At 57.3% G+C, this 19,043-nt stretch overlaps 2 protein-coding genes across 2 annotated transcripts in view; one reads left to right on the plus strand and one right to left on the minus strand.

Annotated features, from left to right (window-relative positions):
• On the plus strand, nt 1-3,298 carry LOC116641279 (alpha-1-acid glycoprotein 2-like). Its single transcript, XM_032418940.1, has 6 exons — nt 1-148; nt 558-700; nt 929-999; nt 1,769-1,876; nt 2,025-2,128; nt 3,118-3,298. The coding sequence occupies exons 1-6, from the start codon at nt 35-37 to the stop codon at nt 3,193-3,195; spliced, it is 618 nt and encodes a 205-aa protein (XP_032274831.1). The 5' UTR covers nt 1-34; the 3' UTR covers nt 3,196-3,298.
• A 1,889-nt stretch (nt 3,299-5,187) lies between these two features.
• AKNA (AT-hook transcription factor) overlaps nt 5,188-19,043 on the minus strand; it is a 43,087-nt gene continuing 29,231 nt past the window's right edge. The window contains 9 exon segments of the mRNA XM_032418850.1: nt 5,188-6,336; nt 10,158-10,350; nt 10,621-10,737; nt 12,531-12,626; nt 13,823-13,969; nt 14,623-14,738; nt 15,286-15,347; nt 15,349-15,463; nt 18,485-18,647. Of these exon segments, the coding sequence (XP_032274741.1) occupies nt 6,072-6,336; nt 10,158-10,350; nt 10,621-10,737; nt 12,531-12,626; nt 13,823-13,969; nt 14,623-14,738; nt 15,286-15,347; nt 15,349-15,463; nt 18,485-18,647 (1,274 nt within the window). The 3' untranslated portion in view covers nt 5,188-6,071.

The following is a 19,043-nucleotide window of genomic DNA, read 5'->3' on the forward strand; positions in this document are numbered from 1 at the left end:
GTTCGGCCTGACTCCACGTGCCCTCCATCTAGGCATGGCGCTGTCCTGGGCCCTCGCTGCCCTGAGCCTCCTTCCTCTGCTGGACGCCCAGAGCCCAGTCTGTGCCAACCTCACAGCAACGCCCATCACCAACGCCACCCTGGAGCAGGTGCGTCCCTGGGCCCCTGAGCACCACGGACAGTGGCCTCCTTCCCTGGGCTTCCCTTTCTCCCGCTGGCTTGCGGTCAGCCCCCTTGCCTGATTCTGCCTGATTCTGCCCTTTTCTCTCCTGGGTCCTGGGGTGACATTCTGACCAGCCTCTGGAGGCATTTTTTTCTACTTCCAAACTCAGAAGCCTCATCGCAAGGTCCCTCAGAGGGGACATTCTGTCCTGGACAAGAAGGGGCCACCCAATGGCTGGGGGAGGTGCCTGATCCTCAGAGTGAGCTCCTGCATGTCCCTTCCTCGCCTGGGGCCCCAGTCTCCCTGTGTGCAAAAAGGAGGGGAGCATCTACCTGGCTGGCTAGCAGGAGGATTCGGCTCCCGGCCTCTATCATCAGCTCTTGGCTTCTCCCCAGATCTCTGGCAAGTGGTTTTATATCGCCTCGGCCTTCCGCAACCCGGAGTTCAACCAGTCATCTAGAACGATCCATTCGGCCTTCTTTTACTTTGCTCTCAACCATACAGATGACACAATACTGCTCGCAGAGTACCTAAGCATGTAAGACCCTCACATGCTAGCTCAGCCCCAGCCCCAGGCTTCTGCTCCTAGCTTCTAGAAAACCTTGAGCAAGTCCCTCCTTCCTCCTGGCTTCAGCCTTTTCATCCATGGAATGGGAAGGGCAGACTAGTCGCCGCCAACTCTTACCCCTCGATGATAGTGACCAATGATTGTCCACTTCTTCTCGATGATCATCCTCTTTTTCTCCCCTCTTCTGTCTGGCTTTAGTGGGAACCGGTGCATCTATAACTCCAGCTATCTGAAGGTCCAGCGGAAGAATGGGACCGTATCCAAAGAGGGTGAGGACCAGCCCTCAGGCAGGAGGACTGGGGTGTGTCATGGGGACATGTGGGTAGGCCAGCCGAAAGGGGCAGTGCTGGGGCAAAGACACAGAGAACCCAGGACAGACCCTCTTCCTACGTGTCCGAGGTCCCAGGGCCTGCACACTGCAGTACTGAGTAATAACTGCCCACAGATTTGAGCTCTATGTGCCAGGCACTGTTTGAAGCACTAGAATTAACTCACTTAAGACTCATAAACAACCTTAGGAGGACATGACGGTGATCGGCTGAGGAAACAGAGAAACAGAGATGTCAAGTAGTTTCCCTGAAGTCACACAGCCTGTAATTAGCACTAGAATCAAGCCCATGGCTGGCAGCGGTCCTGCCTCTCTCAACTGCTCTTTCTCCTTTGGGATCTGAGGGTGGCTGTCTGTGTCAGGTAGGCAACGAGTCCCCTGCTGTCCCCACCATCACCCTGGAGAGGGCACATGGTAGGAGCATGGTGGGATTACACCAATAGCCCTGGGCAGCCCTAAGGCTCCTGTCTGGGCCTCACTTTCCTCATCTGGAAAATGGGGACAAAGGCCCTGACAGCCACAGTCCACGTGAGGCTCCCCCGATTCCACATCTCAGCGCAGGGCCTGGCACACAGTAGGAGCGAGGGTCGTGTGGCCCAGGTGACCTCCTGGCCTTCACTGACCGCTGTGGGGCCATGGGCGCACGATCTCCTCGCCTGAGATCGGGACCACTGTGCTGTGTGGTCTCACCCAGAGGTTGTCTTCTCCAGAGTCCGGCAAAGAGGTATTTGCCGATCTCCTGCTCACCAAGGATCCCAAGATCTTCATGTTTGGCTTCTACCTGAAAGACAAGCAGAACAAGGGTCTGTCCTTCTACGGTAAGCACCCCTCCAACATCCAGCCCACCCAGGCCTCACCCAGCAGACCACCTGCCCCTGCGGCTGGGCCCCCAGAGCCCCTGCCCTCCCCGGCGTCCCAGCTAGGCCCCCGGGCCTGCTCACCCAGCCCCCTTGCTCCGTCCTGCAGCTGACAAGCCGGAAGTGACCGAGGAGCAAATGAGAGTTTTCCATGAAGCCATCGGGTGCATAGGCATGCAGAAGTCGGAGATCAGTTACACCGATGCAAAAAAGGTGAAGGCAGGGAGGACTAGGCAGTGGCCACTGTCAGGGCCATCCTGCCCGGGGCAGCCCCAGAGGCCCAGAGAGGGAGAGCTGCCGGCCATGGCTGCACAGCGAGGCAGGACGTCCTACTTTTAAGCACCTGCCTCACTGCAGGGACAGCTGAGCTCCCTAGAGGCCCAGGTGATGAGGCCCCAGAGGGAGAAGTTCCTGTGAAACAGGGAGGACTGGAAGGGAGGAGGAACAGCGGGGAAAAAGGGTGGCAGCGGGAACTTGACAGAGAAACACACGAGAGTAATTACCGTGGACACCTGCTGGCCACCGCCCAGACGTCTGACACCCGTGGATGAGGAGTCGCTATTGTGCTTTTTAGCATCACCCAAACTGCCCCAAGTCCAGGACCACCACCCCGATTTTTGTATACCTGGGAATTACCTATATAATAACCTCCCCAGTGCTTTCCATTCAACCCCTGTTCAGGGCTGTGTCCTATGCAATAATATCTAAAATCACAGGGCTGATGAGCGGGCTACACTTTTTTGGATATACATGAAATGCTTTATTTTTATTACTTTATTATTATTAAAATAAAAAGGTCTCTGTTGGCCACTCGAGGTCATGTCCCGTGACTACCAGTAGCCTAAACCCCCTCCCGGCCCCGGTCCCGGGAGCCGCGGGCAAGGACTGGGCACACAGCACCGATGGCCCCCCATCTAGTAGCTGGGGGATGGCGGACAGGCCACATGGCCGCCCCGAACCTCAGTTACATCATCCGCACAATGGCTGTGAGGAATCAGATCGACCTAGGGGCTTGGCAAGTCCTCAGTAAACGCCAGTTGTTGGTAAAGGCTCGAGCCCCCATCTGGAGGTGGAGAAGTGAGGTCAGAGAGGGAAAACGCCTGGCCCAAGGTCCCTGAGCTGGCGCCACAGTCCGCAGCTCACCCCCCCTGCCCCCCACAAGAGCGCCTCCCATCACCGTGCTCTCCTCTCCCATCCTCTAGGATCTGTGTGGGCCACTGGAGAAGGAGCACAAGGAAGGAAGGCCGAAGGAGAAGGAGGGAGACACAGCACTGGGTTAGGACCTTGGGGACTTTGGGGCCCATCGTCAGCCCTGCGCCCACCCTTTGGACATCAGGTTTTTGTCTCAGGTCCATCAATAAAGCTTCTGCATTTGAAACAGCAGTCAGGTGGTCGTTTGCTCCTTCCGTCGCTCGCCCATTCGTGCATGTTGAAGCTTGCCCTGAGCGGAGCCCTGGCTGATCACTGGCCAAGCCCCTGCCCCTGGTGGGAAGAGCCCCCGCTGTCAGACCCAGCCCAGCTGGGATGATGGTAGGCACACAGTGCTGTGGGAGCCCAGCACGGGGGAGGTTCCTTCTGCAGTGCAAGTCTGGGAAGGCTTCCTGGAAGGGGCATCTGAACCAGTCTAGAAAGATTTGGAGCTGATAACACCTGCTGTTCCAGCTGCAAGCCAAGGATCTGAGAGGATGTGTTTGAGAAACACTGAGGCAAAGAGCCCTGGGAGGACTTCCGGTGAATGGGGCGGGGGGAGGGGGCAGGACTCCGGCGTGTGGTGCCAAGCATGAGGGCCCTCACCTCAGACATCACCGTGGCTCTCTGGGAAGGCGAGGTGGGAGGGGGCCGGCCCGGGGGCAGAAAGAGTCTGGCAGAGGCAGCTGTGAGCATCCTGGCAAGCGGGGGGAGCCTGGGCAGGGGCAGGCCGGGGAGAGGCGGAGGGGCTGTGTGTCTCCAGAGTGTCCTCGGGGTGCCCATCTGACGCCCACAAGGATAAACCGAGGGGTGAGGTTGGCCCCTAGACACCAGCCACCTTGCAAATATGCTTGGGGCCCCGGAGATGGGGCCATGTCGGAGGCAGGCCCACGTAGAGGCACGAAGACAACCGAGCCCCCGAACCCGGGAGTCCAGCAGGGAAGGCCGGCTTCCTTACACGCCCGCCGGCTCCGAGAGTCACCGGCTCGGGAGGGAAGCGGCACCACTCAGGTGCCAGAAGAGTCGGGGCCACGTTGTCCAGGCAATTCGGTGCGTGAGCGGCCTAGCCGTCCAGAGTGACAGGGCCGTAACCCTGGCCCCTGGCGCGGCTCCCGCGGCTCCCGCGCCACCACCCCCCCAGGAGCCGGGCGGCAGGGAGCCCAGACTGCAGCATCCTCGGCTCACAGCGGGAGCCACACGGCGCCCAGGGCGCTGAGGCTGGGGACACGGCGCTGGGCCCCCACCGCCGCGCCCTTGGCTCCCCCTTCCCGCCCTCATCCTGGCACCCAGGGGGGGTGGACCCGGACGCTCAGAGCCTACAAGAAATCTCCGCTTCTCAGCGAACTGCCATTTCCAACTCCGCAGAGAAGGACCCGCGGGAAAATGAAATCGCCACGGGGCCTGGTGGGCAGGGAGCAGCGAGCGTGAGGCGCGGGGAGGGGGCTGGAGAAAAAGCCCAGGGCAGGCCAGAGGGCGGCGGGGGGGAAAGCTCGGGAAGGAAAGCACAGTAACAAAGAAAACAGACTTGGGAGTCAGACGTCGTGAGGCGGTGCAGATGGCCGTCTGGAACCTCCGTCTCTCGTCCACGAAGGGGGCACGTGGAGGGGGCCTGGAGGGCTGGTGTGCGCCCTGTGGAGCCCACCGTCCCGCATACTGAGCTCAAGGATCGGCGTCTAGTGGGTGCTCAGAAAAGGGTGGCTGGCGTGGCTGTTCGCTACTAAACCGAGCCCTGGAAAGAGTCCAGGCTCGTGCTTTGGCACACACAAATCTGCTGTGTCTCCTAACGACTCTGACCTCGGTAAGGAGGGGCTTGTCACAAGGTCTAGGGTCCTGAGACAGGCCTGGGGGAAGGTTGGAGAAACAGAAGCCACCACAGGAAGGCAGGCAGAGTCTGGAAACGGGCAAGTTCCCCGTGGGCAGGGTTCGGCTCCTCATTGAATTTTCCACCCCCACGAACTTGAGTTAAGAAACCGTAAGTCCATGACACACACCACAGATGTGGGCAGCTTTTGGGAATGTTTTCTTTTTTTTTTTCTTTTCTTCTTTTTTAAAAAGATCAATATTCATTCTTCTTCATTTGCCCTCATAACGAAAATAGATTTTTAAACACACCAAATATACAAATATCACGGACGCATACACATTCCAGAAAAGCTGAGGTACTTGCTGCTACGAGGTGGGGAACAGGAGATGGGCTGGCCCCCCCGGCTGCAGAGCAGGGCCTGGCAGGTAGCTGGCCACTAGCCAAATTCCACAGGGATCCCAGGGACAGAGCTGGGGGCGCCGGGATGAGGTACAGAGAGGGACCATGGTGGACAGCTGCCTGGGCCCTCCCCGGGGCATCTCCCTTCCCAGCAGGCCCATGGGAAAGGCCTCTCCAACCATGGAGAAGCTGGGCGCACGTCATCCTGGGGGCCCGACATCTTGACATTCCAGTGGCCCCAAAGTGCCCTACTGACCACCATTGACTAGGAGGAAAGTGCCCAGCCGTGTCCTTCCCAGAGATGCCGCCTCCGGAGGGGTGGGTCCCAGGTGAGGAGACACGTTTGCACCAGAGACCCTGGCCCTAGCCCTTCTTATTTGGCCTTGTAGGTTGGCTCTAAAACCAGGAAAACTCTGTTTAAAAAACAAAAATCTGTCTATCTGTATAGGAAATACATATTATTAGCCAGAGGTGGACAGTGCAGGACCAGGAGGCCCCCAGAGATTGCATCTGGGCAGAAGGTGGCCTCGGTCCCAGCACTTCCTGAGAGGCTGGGCCCCTGGGAAGTTCCTTCTCTTGATGACCAGGCCAACAGCCCTTGCGCTTTGAAGACGCTGAGCAGGTGGGCCCTGTGCTAGAAGGAGACCTCTCAGGAGGGGCCTATGGGGCCTTCAGGAGTGGCTCCAGCCGACTCCTGGCCCGGGGGACAGCAGCAGGCTGCCTGCCCACCTGCCCCCACCAGCTGGCTCTGAGTCTCCAGTGAAGTCAGAAGAGGCAGGAGCCCCGCAGGCCTCGGGCCTGGCGCAGGTCGGCAGACAGGGAGCGGCTCATGTGCTTGGTGGTAGAGCGGATGCTCTCGGCAGCCTGCACGGCTTGGGTCAGGGCCTTGTTGAGCTCCTCCAGGTCCTCCAGGTCCAGCTGGATGGAGTGCCGGTGTCCCCTGGCTGGTCGGGTGGGGGCCGTGGGGGGCCACTCGGCGGGGGCCGGGTGGGCCGAGGAAGTGGAGGTAGGTCCTGGAGGCACGTAATACCTGAGGAGAGAGGGAGCTGCGTTCATGGACCGCAGAGAGCCCTGAGCAGAGCACCAGGTCTGGAATGCACCCCGTTCTAAGCCCCAGCTGGGCCCCTGGCCCCTACTCTTGGGGGCTTAGTGTCCCAACCTCTAAAATGGGACTAATAAACAGCTACTTCGAGGGATGCGGTGGAAGGGTGAAGGATGAGAAACAGGAGTGCCTGACCCAGAGCAGGTGTTCAGAAATGGTTAGTTCAATCTCCCCGTGCACTCAGTAAATATTTTTCTGTCCTGTACAATGTGCCAGCCCCTGTCCCTGGTCCTGGGGTTACATTGCTGACCCGCTGTCTTCTTGCAGCTTCTAACCTGAGAGCCAGATCGCAGGGAGACCAGGACCACCCCAGGCTCTATAGCAAACCCCCTTCACCGGAGAGGCAATAAAGGGTCCATTGGCCAAGTGTGGCCCAGTGGAGACACGGGATAGTAATTAGGATTCTGTAAGACTGGGAGGGTCTGGTTTCACTCATCCGGGGCGGCAGGTGGGAAGGTGTCCTTCCTGGCCTGGCCCTACAGGAATGTGGGGGGTCATTTAAAGTGCTGGGGAGCATGGCAAACGAGCCATGAGCTGAAGCACGGATTTCTCCAAGGAGTGACTACAGCGTCACCAAGCGGCAAGGGATAGGAAGAGGGTGCGGCCCCTGTGTCCTGGAAGAAAGTGAGTGGAGAAGAGAGGGAGATAAAGGGTTTGGCCTAAATGAAGCTGGGATAACGTTAGGAGGACTCAGCCGGAGCCTGTCATTGGCGTCTTGCTTGGCAAACTCTAACTCTGATCTTATTCCTGATCCTCCCTTTCTTCTGAGCCACATTAGTGAACAGTGGGCGGGGGGGGGGGGGGGGGAGGGGAGGGGGAGGGAAGGAGGCTTTGCTAGGATCAGAACACACGGCTCTCCAAAGAAGATCCACAAATGGACCACAAGCACATGAAAAGAGGCTCAACGTCATCGGCCATCAGGGAACCGCAGATCAAAGCCACGTGGGATGCTGCGCCATGCACTTGGCCACCACTGGATGACTGAAGTCCAAAGACAGATGTTGGTGAGGAGCTGGAGAATCAGAAGGCTCCTACACCGCTGGTGGGAAGGTGCAATGGTGCAAGCACTTTGGGAAACAGTCCGGCAGCTCCTCACACAGTTAAACGCAGTGCCTAGCCCAGAGCCGCCACCACATCCTGGGTCCTGGGCGCCGGGCTCCGAGATAAGTGTTTTCTCCGTCAGCACTTAGCTTATTCGGTGGGTACCGTAAACGCCTATTTTAGGGGTGAGCAAGCGAAGCTCAGAGAGGCTAAGTGATGCAGGAGGCCTGCCCCCAAATCCTAGCCATTCCGTGGGGCCGGCCGAACGACCCTGGCCAAGGGACTTCACCCTTCAAGGACTGTCCCCCCACCTAAAAGAGCCACACTTAGCCAACTCCCAGGATAGATCCAATTGGAACATTCAGGGAAAAAGCTCTGTACGCTGCCTGGCCACTCGAAGTGCATCTGTAACTGTCAGCTCAGAGTCAGAGATCTGCAAGGGGCGGCACCGCGTTCACTCCCAGAGCTAATTAATTAGCACCCAGTAGATGCCAATACACACCATCTGAACCCAATGAATAGGCTTCTTGAATCCAATTCCCTCCTTCGGGGACTATCTGGTCTAACTATGCGTTGCCACACACCCCTGCCTTCTAATAATTGGATGACCAGCTTGGCCGCAAAGTGATTCAGAATTCCCCCTAAGGCAGAAGCTACGAACATCCCCCCTCTCCACCAAAACCAAATCAAACCAGAAAACCTCTCTAGCTACAAAGCCTTTGGGGCAGGGCTATAAGGCAGATGGCCAGCAGGTGGCAGCACAGGCCCATAAGCTTTCTCAAGGGCGCCCTGGCCTGCCATTGAGCATGCTCAGTCCTGCTGATGGCTGCTGGAGAAAGTTGAGGGTATCATCAACCCAAACTCTAGTAGCATTGCAAGTACTATGGTTCCTGACCAGCTTCTAGGTATTGTGGGCTTTCCATGCATTAGTTTATTTAATCCTTACCACAACCCATTTCGCAGAGTAAAAAAATGAGGCATAGACTGGGAACAAAGTGAGCCCCCTGCCCAAGGTTATATGGCTCCCACCAGCCAGGTCTGCCGGGCATTACAGCTCAGGGCTTACCCCCTTCCCTATGGCCTGGCCAGGCCCGGGGACAGCAACCTGGTTAGGTCAGTCCACAGATCTGAGCCTGGAAGGATATGGAACAGGCTCAGAAGCAGAGAGACCCATGCCTACCGTGGGCACTCAGAGCTTTATCCCGGGGCCACCAAATTCCAGGCAAAACCTCTCCTGCCCAGTGAGTGTGAGCATAGGCAGGTGTCCCCAGCCCCTCTGCTGGGGCCTGAGCACGCAGTACGGCCTCTCGTAGCTGATGGAGCAGAATGTTCCCAGAGTCAGCTGAAGGCAGCAAGACCCCACACTGCAGGCCAGAGTCCTTACGGGGCACGGGGACTGGATGGCACCTGGGGCCTCTGATCCCACCGAGCGCCAGCCCCACAGCGACTCTGGCCTCTTGCTGCCGCAGACGCAGGCTTCTGACCCAGAAAACTCCCGACACTCATTTTCCACTGAGGGAAACTGAGGCATTGAACTAGCTGGTGATAGTCGGGACAAGACGACAGATCTAATTTCAGCGTCCAGGGTTTTTTTCCCCCTGCACCATCCTGTCCTGTTGAAGCCACCTTTACTCATTTATCTTCTTCCTGAGGACAGCACTGCCCCATAGACCTGTGGGCTGTGAGGACAAGGCCGCCCGATCATGTGCCGGCACTGCCCTATGCATTCCTCACGCATCTCCCGTGCGTCTGGCCACGCGCCTCATTTAATCCGTGCAGAACCGGCCCTGCTCAAGACTATTACCCCATTTACCAGATGGGGAAACTGGGGCTCAGAGAGGCAGTAGCTTTCCTGAGGCTGCGGCAGCAGGAAGGGCAGACGGGATTCCAGTGCAGCTCGGAGGCCACACCCTGAACCACTTCTGCCTCAACGGCTCAAGTCTTTTCTCTCTTGCAGGTGTTCTATCCAAATCCCCGGAAAAAGGAAGTGCTCCTCCTGCCATAGACCTGACCAGTTCTCCTCTAAGCTCAAGGCCCTCAGACACTAGGAAAGTCTGGGAGTCCGTCACAGCCAAGAGGGGCCTAAGGACCCATGACAACAGAGCGGCATCTATGTGACCTCCTAGACAGGACCCCGGAACAGAAGAAGTTCCGGTAAAAACTGAAGAAACCCGAATAAACTGTGGGCTTTAGTTAATAATAATGTATTAATATTGGCTCACTGTCAAATGTGCCATATTAATGTAAGATGGTAAGAATGAGGGAAACTGTGTGTGTGTGCACGCATGTGTAGGGGGTATATGGAACTCTCTATACTATCTGCTCCATTTCTCTGTACATCTAAAACTGTTCTAAAAAATAAAGCCTATTATAATACAGTGAGCGTGCAATTACTTGCTTGCCAGGAAGACCCACAAGGAACCGGGCAGCTTCCCATGCACTCTCCCTGTGAGCTCCTAGAGCACAGGGCCCTCTGCGAGCTCCTTCATGGCTGGGCCCCCCAGAGCCAGGCCTCTCCCTGGTAGGCAGGAAGGATTCGGGGTTTGTTGAGTGACTACGCGAGTGTTCAGCCCATTCTGCACATCATGCACGTGGGGGGAAACAGAGGAGTACGAGGTGCCCGGGTTCTCAGCGGCCCGACACGGGTCTGACTGGGAATTCTGAAGCGAGCCAGACAGGCAGGGAAGGAGGGAAAGGAAGGTTCTTACACAGTGGCTGACGGATGAGGCATGATGGGAACCGAGGAGATATAGGTGAGGGCAGCAGGGGCTGGTGCCGGGGGCGCCGCCGCCAGATACCACAGTCCAGGGGGCGGCCGGGCCGGTGACCCCATACGCTTGCTCCGCTGCGTGGGGCTGGGGGACGTGCGTGCGTTTCTCCTGCTGGCAGCCTTGTCTGGCCCTGGGAGGGAGGGACACCAGAGATGACAGTCTGATCACTTGGGAAAATCTAGCCCAGTACGGGGAGGTCCCCCTGGCCCCTGCCCTGTGACCCCTGGATGCTGGGCTGGCCACGCTGGGGGTGCCTGGCTTTGGGAAACAAATCCTCTGCCCAGCTCGCTGCATCCCAGCCTGGGAGAGCCGCCACCACAGCGGAACAGCCCCCGGGGCCCCGAGCCCCCATAAAGGAGAGCTGGGCGTCTGTCTGGGAGAAGAGAGTGTCTGTCCCTACCCGAGGTGGCTGAGTCTGGGCCATCCATCGCTGGGGGGGGCCCAACTCGACCGCACAGGGCGCATCTCAGGGGATCAGTGGGGGACGGTCCCGGTGGGTCCCTGGTGACAGTACCACCTAGAAGAGGAGGAATAGATGTCAGGAGAGGATTACGTCTGGATCACTGGGCCTGGAGCCCCCAAGCAGACCTCCGTCAGCACTGAGCTGCCCTCAGGGGCCACTGTGGAGGTGACAAGCTGCCTCTGCTGGGGACCCTGACAGCGAGGATCAGCATATAATGAACCAGGCCTTCTGCTGAGGGCCTTCATGCATTCTTTTTATCAAATCCAACAAGCCACTGGGCTAGCTACTACATCATTCCCCCGTTTTACAGACTGGAGAACTGAGGCTCCAAGAGCTTGAATGATTTGCCAGAATGTCCGCCGAGTAGGAAATTGGCAGTGCTCTGTCTGAGCCCAAGCCCGGGCTGTCCCGAATGTGGCCCCTGAACCTACAGTCCTTCCTCCACACTGAGCAAGGCCCATTGTCCAGGTGGGAGGGGCCCACAGCGGCCGCTCAGGCACCAGGGGGTCAGTGGAGGCCTAAGGGAGCAGGAGGAGGGTGGGCCACCTTGTTCTCTTCCCTCGCATACCTTCAACACCTCACCTGGGTGGAATTCCAGGGTTGGCCCGCTTCTCCTGCAAGCCTCAACTCAGCTGGAGGCCTCCCACCCGCCGGGCTGAGTTACCGGCTCCCAGCCCCACCTGTGCTCTCCTAGCCCAGCTCAGACCACTGTTTTGTCATTGTCTGCTTAGCCCACGGCCCAGTATGGGAAGGTGCTCAATGAGTGAGTGAGTGAATGAATGAATGAATGAATGCATGAATGAACGAACGAATGAAGAGGGAGGCCTGCTGGGACTGGGGCAAAGGCAAAGCAACATGATGGTGAAGAGCCAGAGTTCTGGAGTCACAACCACCTGGGTTCACCTCCTGGCTCTACCACTAATAAGCTGTGTGCCCTTGAGCAAGTTACTTAAATTCTCTGAGCCTCAGTTTCCTCACCTGTAAAATAGACATGATACTAAAATGGACAAAACCTATTTCATAGGGTGGTGAGGATTACTGTTTGTAAATCCCTTAGCTTGAGGCCCTGTGTACAGTGGGGGGTTAAGAAGGGACAGCTCCATCATCATCATCATTGCTTGGAAGGGCCTTAGGACCATCTCTAATCCTTTCATTAAGGATGTGAAGCTGGAGGCTCAGAGAAGTTAAGGAACTTGCCAAAGGTCACGCAGCAAGTCAGTGGCGGGACTGGGACTAGAATCCAGCGCCCATATTCTCTGGCCACTGCTCTCCCCATCACTCTTCCCTGTTGGGTCTGGGGGAAGGGTGCAGAGTGGAAGGAGGATGGAGGGGAGACAGGACATAATCATCACGGCCTGGCCACCCCCCACCTCCTTATCACGACTTAAGTCATATCCATGGTTTCTCCATATCATGGTCAAGGAGGCTGGCATCAGGTAGCAGCACCTGGAGACGCAGGTGTGAAGGCAGGACACATTGGGAGGGCTGAGGAGCCCCCCTAAATCCCGCTCCCCTGTCTGTGCCTTGACCCTCCACTGAGCTCAGGGCTGGCCCACATCCTGCGCCCTTTCCTTTTTTTTTTTTTTGAAGATTTTTATTTATTTATTTGACAGAGGGAGACACAGCGAGAGAGGGAACACAAGCAGGGGGAGTGGGAGAGGGAGAAGCAGGCTTCCCGCGGAGCAGGGAGCCCAATGTGGGGCTCGATCCCAGGACCCTGGGATCATGACCTGAGCCGAAGGCAGACGCTTAACGACTGAGCCACCCAGGCGCCCCCTGCGCCCTTTCCTAAAGGGAGAAGCCGCAGCCTCTGCGCACTGACCACTTCTCCAGGCACCGTCCCTCACCCGAGTCCTGGGTCCCAGCAGGTCGGCAGTGCGGACAGGAGACTGAGCCGCTGCCTCTTGGGGCCGTCTTGGGGGTCAGAACACGGTACTCCTGGCCTGGGGAAGAAACCAGACAGTCAGCTCTTTGCATGTTTGGAGAACTGGGGAGGATCGGGGAGGCTCGCTCTCCCCTCCCTGACATACAGAAGCATTCAACAAAGCCAAGCCCTGGCCGGCCGGGAAGCAGGCCAGGAGAACAGGATAAGCAAAGACAAGCAGTGCTGCTATCCCCCAGACCCCCACTCACTGGGGGGGCCCTGGAATGGGTACGGGGTCAGCTGTGTCTCATCCCTGTGTTCCGAGCAGCTGTGAAATGCGGACCGTCACAGTAAGGGTCTCATATGTGTGTTGGAAGGGCGGAGCGAGGCCGTGTCCATGAGGTGCTCTGCCCAGCGCCCGGCAGATGGAAAGTGCTCCAGGTTGTTAGAAAGTTGGACAGATGCTTGGCTCTTTACCCAGACCTGTCATCTGCTGCTTCGTCCCTCCCTGAGTCTCAAGTAAGACCTTCAGGATGTGGCCTGATCGCTTCTCTGTTTCTCCCCCTGCCTTGTAGGCTTCCCACTTCCTGTTCTGTGCGTGTGACCTCGGGGCCCCCAGACCAGCCCCCTGTTCCCGCTTCTAACCCCTCAGCTCTGTCTGCTCCATGGGGCTGGACACACACCTCTCACTTCCTGCCTTGTCTCCTGCACTCAGCCCTACGGATCTGAGGTGAAGCGCCCTCCCTCCCAGGCTGGTATGGGTGAGAGCCCCGTCTGTAATTTACACACCTCCTGTAACTGCTTATTTGTTACTGTCTGCTCTGCAGTCAGATTCATGAAAGTTGGAGCCATGTCCATATTTGTTTTCATGTCAAGCACTCTGAAATCCTACTATGTGTCATCTGAAGTCTTACTATGTGCTGGGTGCCTAGTTCATGAGACACAGGGGCTGATGCCCTGGGGAATCAGACCTGAAGGGAGGCCAGGGGGAAGTGATTGGGTGTCCACCCCGCTCACAGCAGGTGCTTCATAACCCTCTTTGTGACGGACCAGCTGGTGCGGCTCCCCCAGAAGCAAGCGTGGGCCCCGGTGCCGGGAGGCATCAGAGATTGTTCGCTGGATGAATGAATGCACTCACAGAGGCAGCACTCCTTGCTGCTCCCCGTGTCACAGAATTCACAGAAAATGCTAATATTTCAATTGCCTTTGGGGAAATGGGGAAGGCTTCCGGGACAGGAGTCCTCCCTGGGGGCCAGGCCACACCCCACAGCCCACCTGTGTACTGGCCCCAGAAGGTGACCCTGTCTGGCCGCCTGGGGCCGCCGACTCCCCTCATTCCGTCCCGAGCTGACTGTGCACTGTCCTCGGTGGTCCGGCTCTTCTCAGAGAACCACTGGGGGGAGGGTGGCTCAGATTCAGAACCTGGGTGGGGAAAAGAGGGGCATCAAAGGGGGACAGGGGAGGTGTCGCAGAGCTCAGGGAGTTAGCCGATCCTAAGTTCAGGCTCTGGGGCAGAGCTCAGGTTTTAATCCTACGTCTGTCCCTTAGTAGCGTCAGCCGACACATGTGGACCCCTGACCTTGCGCTAAGCGCTTGGCTGGACCGGCCGTGGATGCCATGCATGTACCCTCAAGGCAATCCCAGGACAATCCCGGGAACACTATTATTTACCACTGCACAGTCAGCTGTCCCTTTAACTGCACAGAGCAGGTAAACCACCTGGTCAAGGTCACCCAGCCAGGAAGGAGTGAGGTGGGCTGAACCCCACCCCTTCTCCTTCAGTCAATTTCCCTGCACTTCCGGGCTCTGGTGTCCTCATCTGCAGAACGTGGGTGATATGCCCCACTTTGCAGTGAAGATGGAGATGAGGCCCATACAAGGCCCTTCTAGAAACCCTCGCACGCATGACACACAGTGGCTATCACTGGAAGTGCACGGTACTTCAGAGAATATGATGGCCTAAAGACACACAGAACCTTCTCCAGGTTCTAGGGCTATAGCTACGGTCCCTGAGCAATGGGCTAACAGGCCCAGACTGTAGCCTCGAGGAACCAGTCCAGGCCGTTGTCACTTACTCAGGGACAGTTGGGGCACCGCCCGAGGCACTGAGGAAGACCTGGCGCGCCGCCTTCCTGCGGGCTCCGCTCGCTCCCCACCTCCAGGCTCACCAGACAATCTCTCTGTGGATTTACTAGCAAAAAGGAGACAGAGAGGGATGATGTCAGTGGATGAGGTTTTATGCAGACTTTCAAGATGATCAGCAAGCAAGCCAACCTGGAGGAAAGCATGGAAGTCAAAATCAAAGACTCTGAGTCAGAGTCACAGAAAGTGGCTCTGAGCCTCTGTGAGCCTCAGTTTCCTCATCTGTCAAGTGGGGATAATAACAGCAACTACCTCAGAGGGTTACGGGAAGGATTAATGAGACAATGTCCATAAAAACCTAAACTTGGACGCTCCCACAGAAACGCTTAGGAAAAAACACTCGCTGATTTTAGAAGTCATCACAAATGACGAGCTAAGGAGCGAGCAGGTGGACATCGTGGGAATGTTTAGCTCTTCACTTGGGTGCTGAGTTCAGGTTACGCATTAGATATTTTATGCATCAAATCTTACGTAGGAAGAAACTGTCAGCAGGAGAGGGATGTGAGTTCCCATGTGTGGAGAGCCCCAGAGGCAGCCCAGTCTCCCTTCTGCAACTGGCACCAGGGCACAAGGGCGAGCGTTTTGGGGTCGCCCACCTGCCATAGTGGGAGCCCCAGGAAGTGGAGGCATCCGCTGGCCGTGCCCGGGCCCGGGGGGGGGCGGTTGAGGGTGGTCACCGGGCGCGTCGGGCTGCCCTGGGCTGGCTGGTGCAGGCTGTCTTCCAGCTGTAGACGGAGCCGAGACACCTCCTCTTGCAGCTCTCGGATGGCCTGGCTGGGGTGGGGGGTGGGACAGAAACAAAGACAGGATATACAATGCACTGGGCGGCAGCCACCCCCAGAGGGCCGCCCTGATGCCCGGGGCTTGTCCCTTTCCAGTGGGCCCCGAGTCCAGCTCTGCCGTCAACTGATTCTGGAACTTCCTTGTGCCTCCATTTTCCTTGCTACCTATCTTGACTCCTCTCTGAGTTCACGTCCCTGTGCATTCAGTGGGCAAAGCAGTACGTCCTTCGAGGTTCACCCAACCCCCCCCACCCCATACAGGGCCTCTGAAAAACCAGTGGCACATTGTCAAGATCGAGGGGAGGATGCAGAATCAAGAAGGTATTGCTGAAGGTCCACTTTAAAATCTGCATTTTGACCTGCCTGGGCTGCCCTCCATTCTTTTTTTGTTTGTTTTTAAATATTTATTTATTTATTTATTTATTTGACAGAGCGAGAGAGAGAGAGCACAAGCAGGGACAGTGGCAGGTCAAGGGAGAAGCAAGGAGCCCATAGCGGGGCTTGATCCCAGGACCCTGGGATCAGGACCCTAGCCAAAGGCAGATGCTTAACCGACTGAGCCACCCAGGCTCCCCCTGTCCTCCCTTCTTTTACCTCTGTCTATAGAAATGCTAACTAACAGTCTAGGCCTGGTTCCTTCTCACCCTTACTCAGCCCGTCCCTCCTAGCGTCCCCTGAACATTTCCCACATTGTCTAAGCCTCTCTGTCCACGGGTGACGGAAGACGCTTGGATGTGAGCAGGCTGCAAGTGCAGGGCGCTTTCCGCAAGGCTGCTGTCATGCCCGGGGGACCCCCAAACTTGGCCCAGCCTCCTATTGGCAAGTATCTCAATGAGCTGCTAGATTCCATGGGGTAAGTACTGTTTGCATCTCTCTCCACCCAGCACCCGAATCTCAGAGTCTCATCTGAGAGCCCGGCATTCGGATGCTGGCGTCACGGCAGACAATTGTCCCCCAACACCCTGCACAAAAACCCCCTACACACAGAGTGTCAGCGTCTGGGCTCGGCATGGCCTGGGCTGCCGAGCCCAGATGCTCCATCTCCTCCTTGGGCCAGCTTCTGCGGCGGGGCTCCCCTCAGCGTTCCTTCTTGCTTGGTGGCCCTGGACTGGAGGGTGATGCAGCTCTCAGCCTGTGTCTGGGGAGCCGAGAGCTCTCTAGCTAGGCCCTGGGCAGTGTATGTCCAGGGCAGCCGGGTCTCTTAGCAATCCCCAAGGAGACATTTGTTGGGGTTTCCAAGGCAAACAGCAGGGCGTCTGCAGGAGAGCGAGAGCTCACGCCACCAGTTCACGCCTGCGTGCAGGACTGGAGGGCACCTCTGGGAGCAGAAGGTGCTGGACTGAGGGCCCGGGACTCAGAACACTCGCCGGGGTGTCACTGGTCCCCTCTGGGTGTTTCTGTCAGGATCTCAGTCTTGCTGACTTAATTCTTTCGTGACCAAGAGCCAAGTGGCATTTCAAGTTCATCTTTGTAAAGATGTAAACTGTTTCCCCTGCTGAGTTCCCCATCTCTGTATCAGCATCCAACTGGTTGGCCAGCCAGAAGTCTGACTCATTCGAGACCCTTCTCCCTCCCTGAACGCCCCCAGAAGTTAACCAACTCCCAATTCCTAGGGGCCCAATGCCTAAATGTCTCTTCAAACGCACCCCATTCCCGCCGACTGGCCCAACGGTGTCTGTCCTGGGCGGGGCGGGGGGGTGTGGCTTTCTTGGCAGTCTGCCCGCCTTGCCTTTCTCACCCAGCTAGTGGCCAGAGAACTCCTTCTAAAACGTGAACCTGACCTCGCCACTCCCATTTAGAATCCCCCTCATAGGCCTCAGCTGCATCTGTATACATTCGTGAATATTCAGTGAACTCATTTCTCTGAGCTGAGCTACCATCCAAATCTCTCACCATGGTGTTCACAGCCCTCTGAGGCCCCCCCAGGTCTCCCGGGCTCCTTCTCCACTGCTCAGCACTTACCACTGCACCCACGCTCGGGGACCCAGCTAAAATGAACGTTTGGCTCTGCAAAGGTGACGGGCACTCTCTCACCCATAGGCCTTTGCACATGCTGTTTTCCCTGCCAGGAGCTCTTCTGTCTCTCTTCCTTCTGGCCTCAGCTGAGATACCCCTTCCTCCGGGAAGCCCTCCCTGAAGCCTCTGACTGGGCCTGATGTCCCTTGTCTGTGTTCCCACAGTCTTTGGAGGCTCTTGCTGCCACTGCATTCAGACTGCGGAGCATTACCGTGTGTTTCTGTGCGCATCCTACAAGATGGTGAGCCTTCCTAGGCCAACGACTGTCTTGTCCACTACCATATTCTCAGGAGCTAGCGTATCGCTGACCCCTAAGCTCGAATCCCTCCGCTGGTGTCACAGGAGACAGCAGCAGTACCCTCATTAAACTCTGGCCCAGAAGGGAAACGCCAGCCCTTCACCCGCCCTTGCAAATAGGGAACATAACAGCCCATGACGGCACAGGCCCGGAGGCCTCGGATGGGGTCCCGCAGAGCAGCCTTCCCCATACACCTGGGACAGATACCCCCAATCCAACAAAGGCATGGGATTGATTATTGGCCAAAAGCAACTCAAAGGAGAGGTAAGAGGGCTGGCCACCCTATTTTCCCACTTCTGTTCAACCAAGCAAGGAGCAACGTTCTTAGTAGAACAGTTGCGCTTGTTAAAAAGAAGAGAATCGAAGACCAGTCCCTTCTCAGTTCATACAATGACAGCACCAACTGCTGAAAATCCATCCCTGGGAAGTGTACACCAGCCTTGGAAGAGAAATAATAGGGGGGTGGGGGCAGGGAGCCAGGTCTCAGCACCAGAAAGGTGAACCCCTAGGTCATTTCCCACTGGCCGGGGAAGTGTCCTCAAAGTCCACATCAGTGAGGTCCCACGGAGTGGCCCTGAGTTGGGAGGCAGGACACCTGGGTCCGAGGGCCCCCGCATGGCCACCACCGGCCGTGACTGCTGAGCAAGCCCCAGCCTCTCCCGGGCATCACTCGCCCATCTCTGTGCTGGTCCGACTTACTCTCGCCCTGTCCTGGTGAGGAGGAAGGTACCGGTGCTCTCTGCTGCTCCATGGGGCAGAGTGGCGGCTGCGGGGGTCAGGGTGGGCGGGGGGCTGATTGTCGCTCTGGGGGGGAGCTGTTCGGAAAGCCGCTTTCGCCCCTCGAACTCTGGGCCAGGGACCGCTAAGGAGGCAGAAAGACACCAAGGTGAGTTTGCCCAGAGAGGACCCTCGAAGCACGAATTTCTGAGGGTAGAAGGATATGAGCAAAGTGAGAGTGCTGGCTGAGGTCATAACTGAATTTTCCAATGAGGTCACTGGCCCACTGACCTCAGAACCCAAAGATGTGGTTTTTCCTGGGAGCTTGGAGTGCAAAGCTGGGTCTGCAGAGCTGTTTCTACCTATGTTTCCTGTGCTATCCACCATTTCAGTACCAGATGTGGGTCTTCAGGAATATTGCTCTGTAAAGAGCTCATTGCTCCTTCATGTGGACCCCCCCCAAGCTCTGCCGTGCATCACCGTGTTGTTCTGGGTCTGACTCCAGAGCCCCCACGCCCCCCTAAAATTACAGCCACACCTT

Source organism: Phoca vitulina, unplaced genomic scaffold, assembly GCF_004348235.1.
Source record: "Phoca vitulina isolate PV1807 unplaced genomic scaffold, GSC_HSeal_1.0 scaffold21, whole genome shotgun sequence".
Classification (NCBI taxonomy): domain Eukaryota; kingdom Metazoa; phylum Chordata; class Mammalia; order Carnivora; family Phocidae; genus Phoca; species Phoca vitulina.

What these genes read in the sequence shown, in the direction of transcription:
- LOC116641279 (XM_032418940.1), top strand. Translation starts at nt 35, where the DNA reads ATGGCGCTGTCCTGGGCCCTCGCTGCCCTGAGCCTCCTTCCTCTGCTG. An exon ending in CCAACGCCACCCTGGAGCAG is followed by an intron (nt 149 to 557) that starts GTGCGTCCCTGG and finishes GCTTCTCCCCAG; the next exon opens with ATCTCTGGCAAGTGGTTTTA. An exon ending in TGGGACCGTATCCAAAGAGG is followed by an intron (nt 1,000 to 1,768) that starts GTGAGGACCAGC and finishes TGTCTTCTCCAG; the next exon opens with AGTCCGGCAAAGAGGTATTT.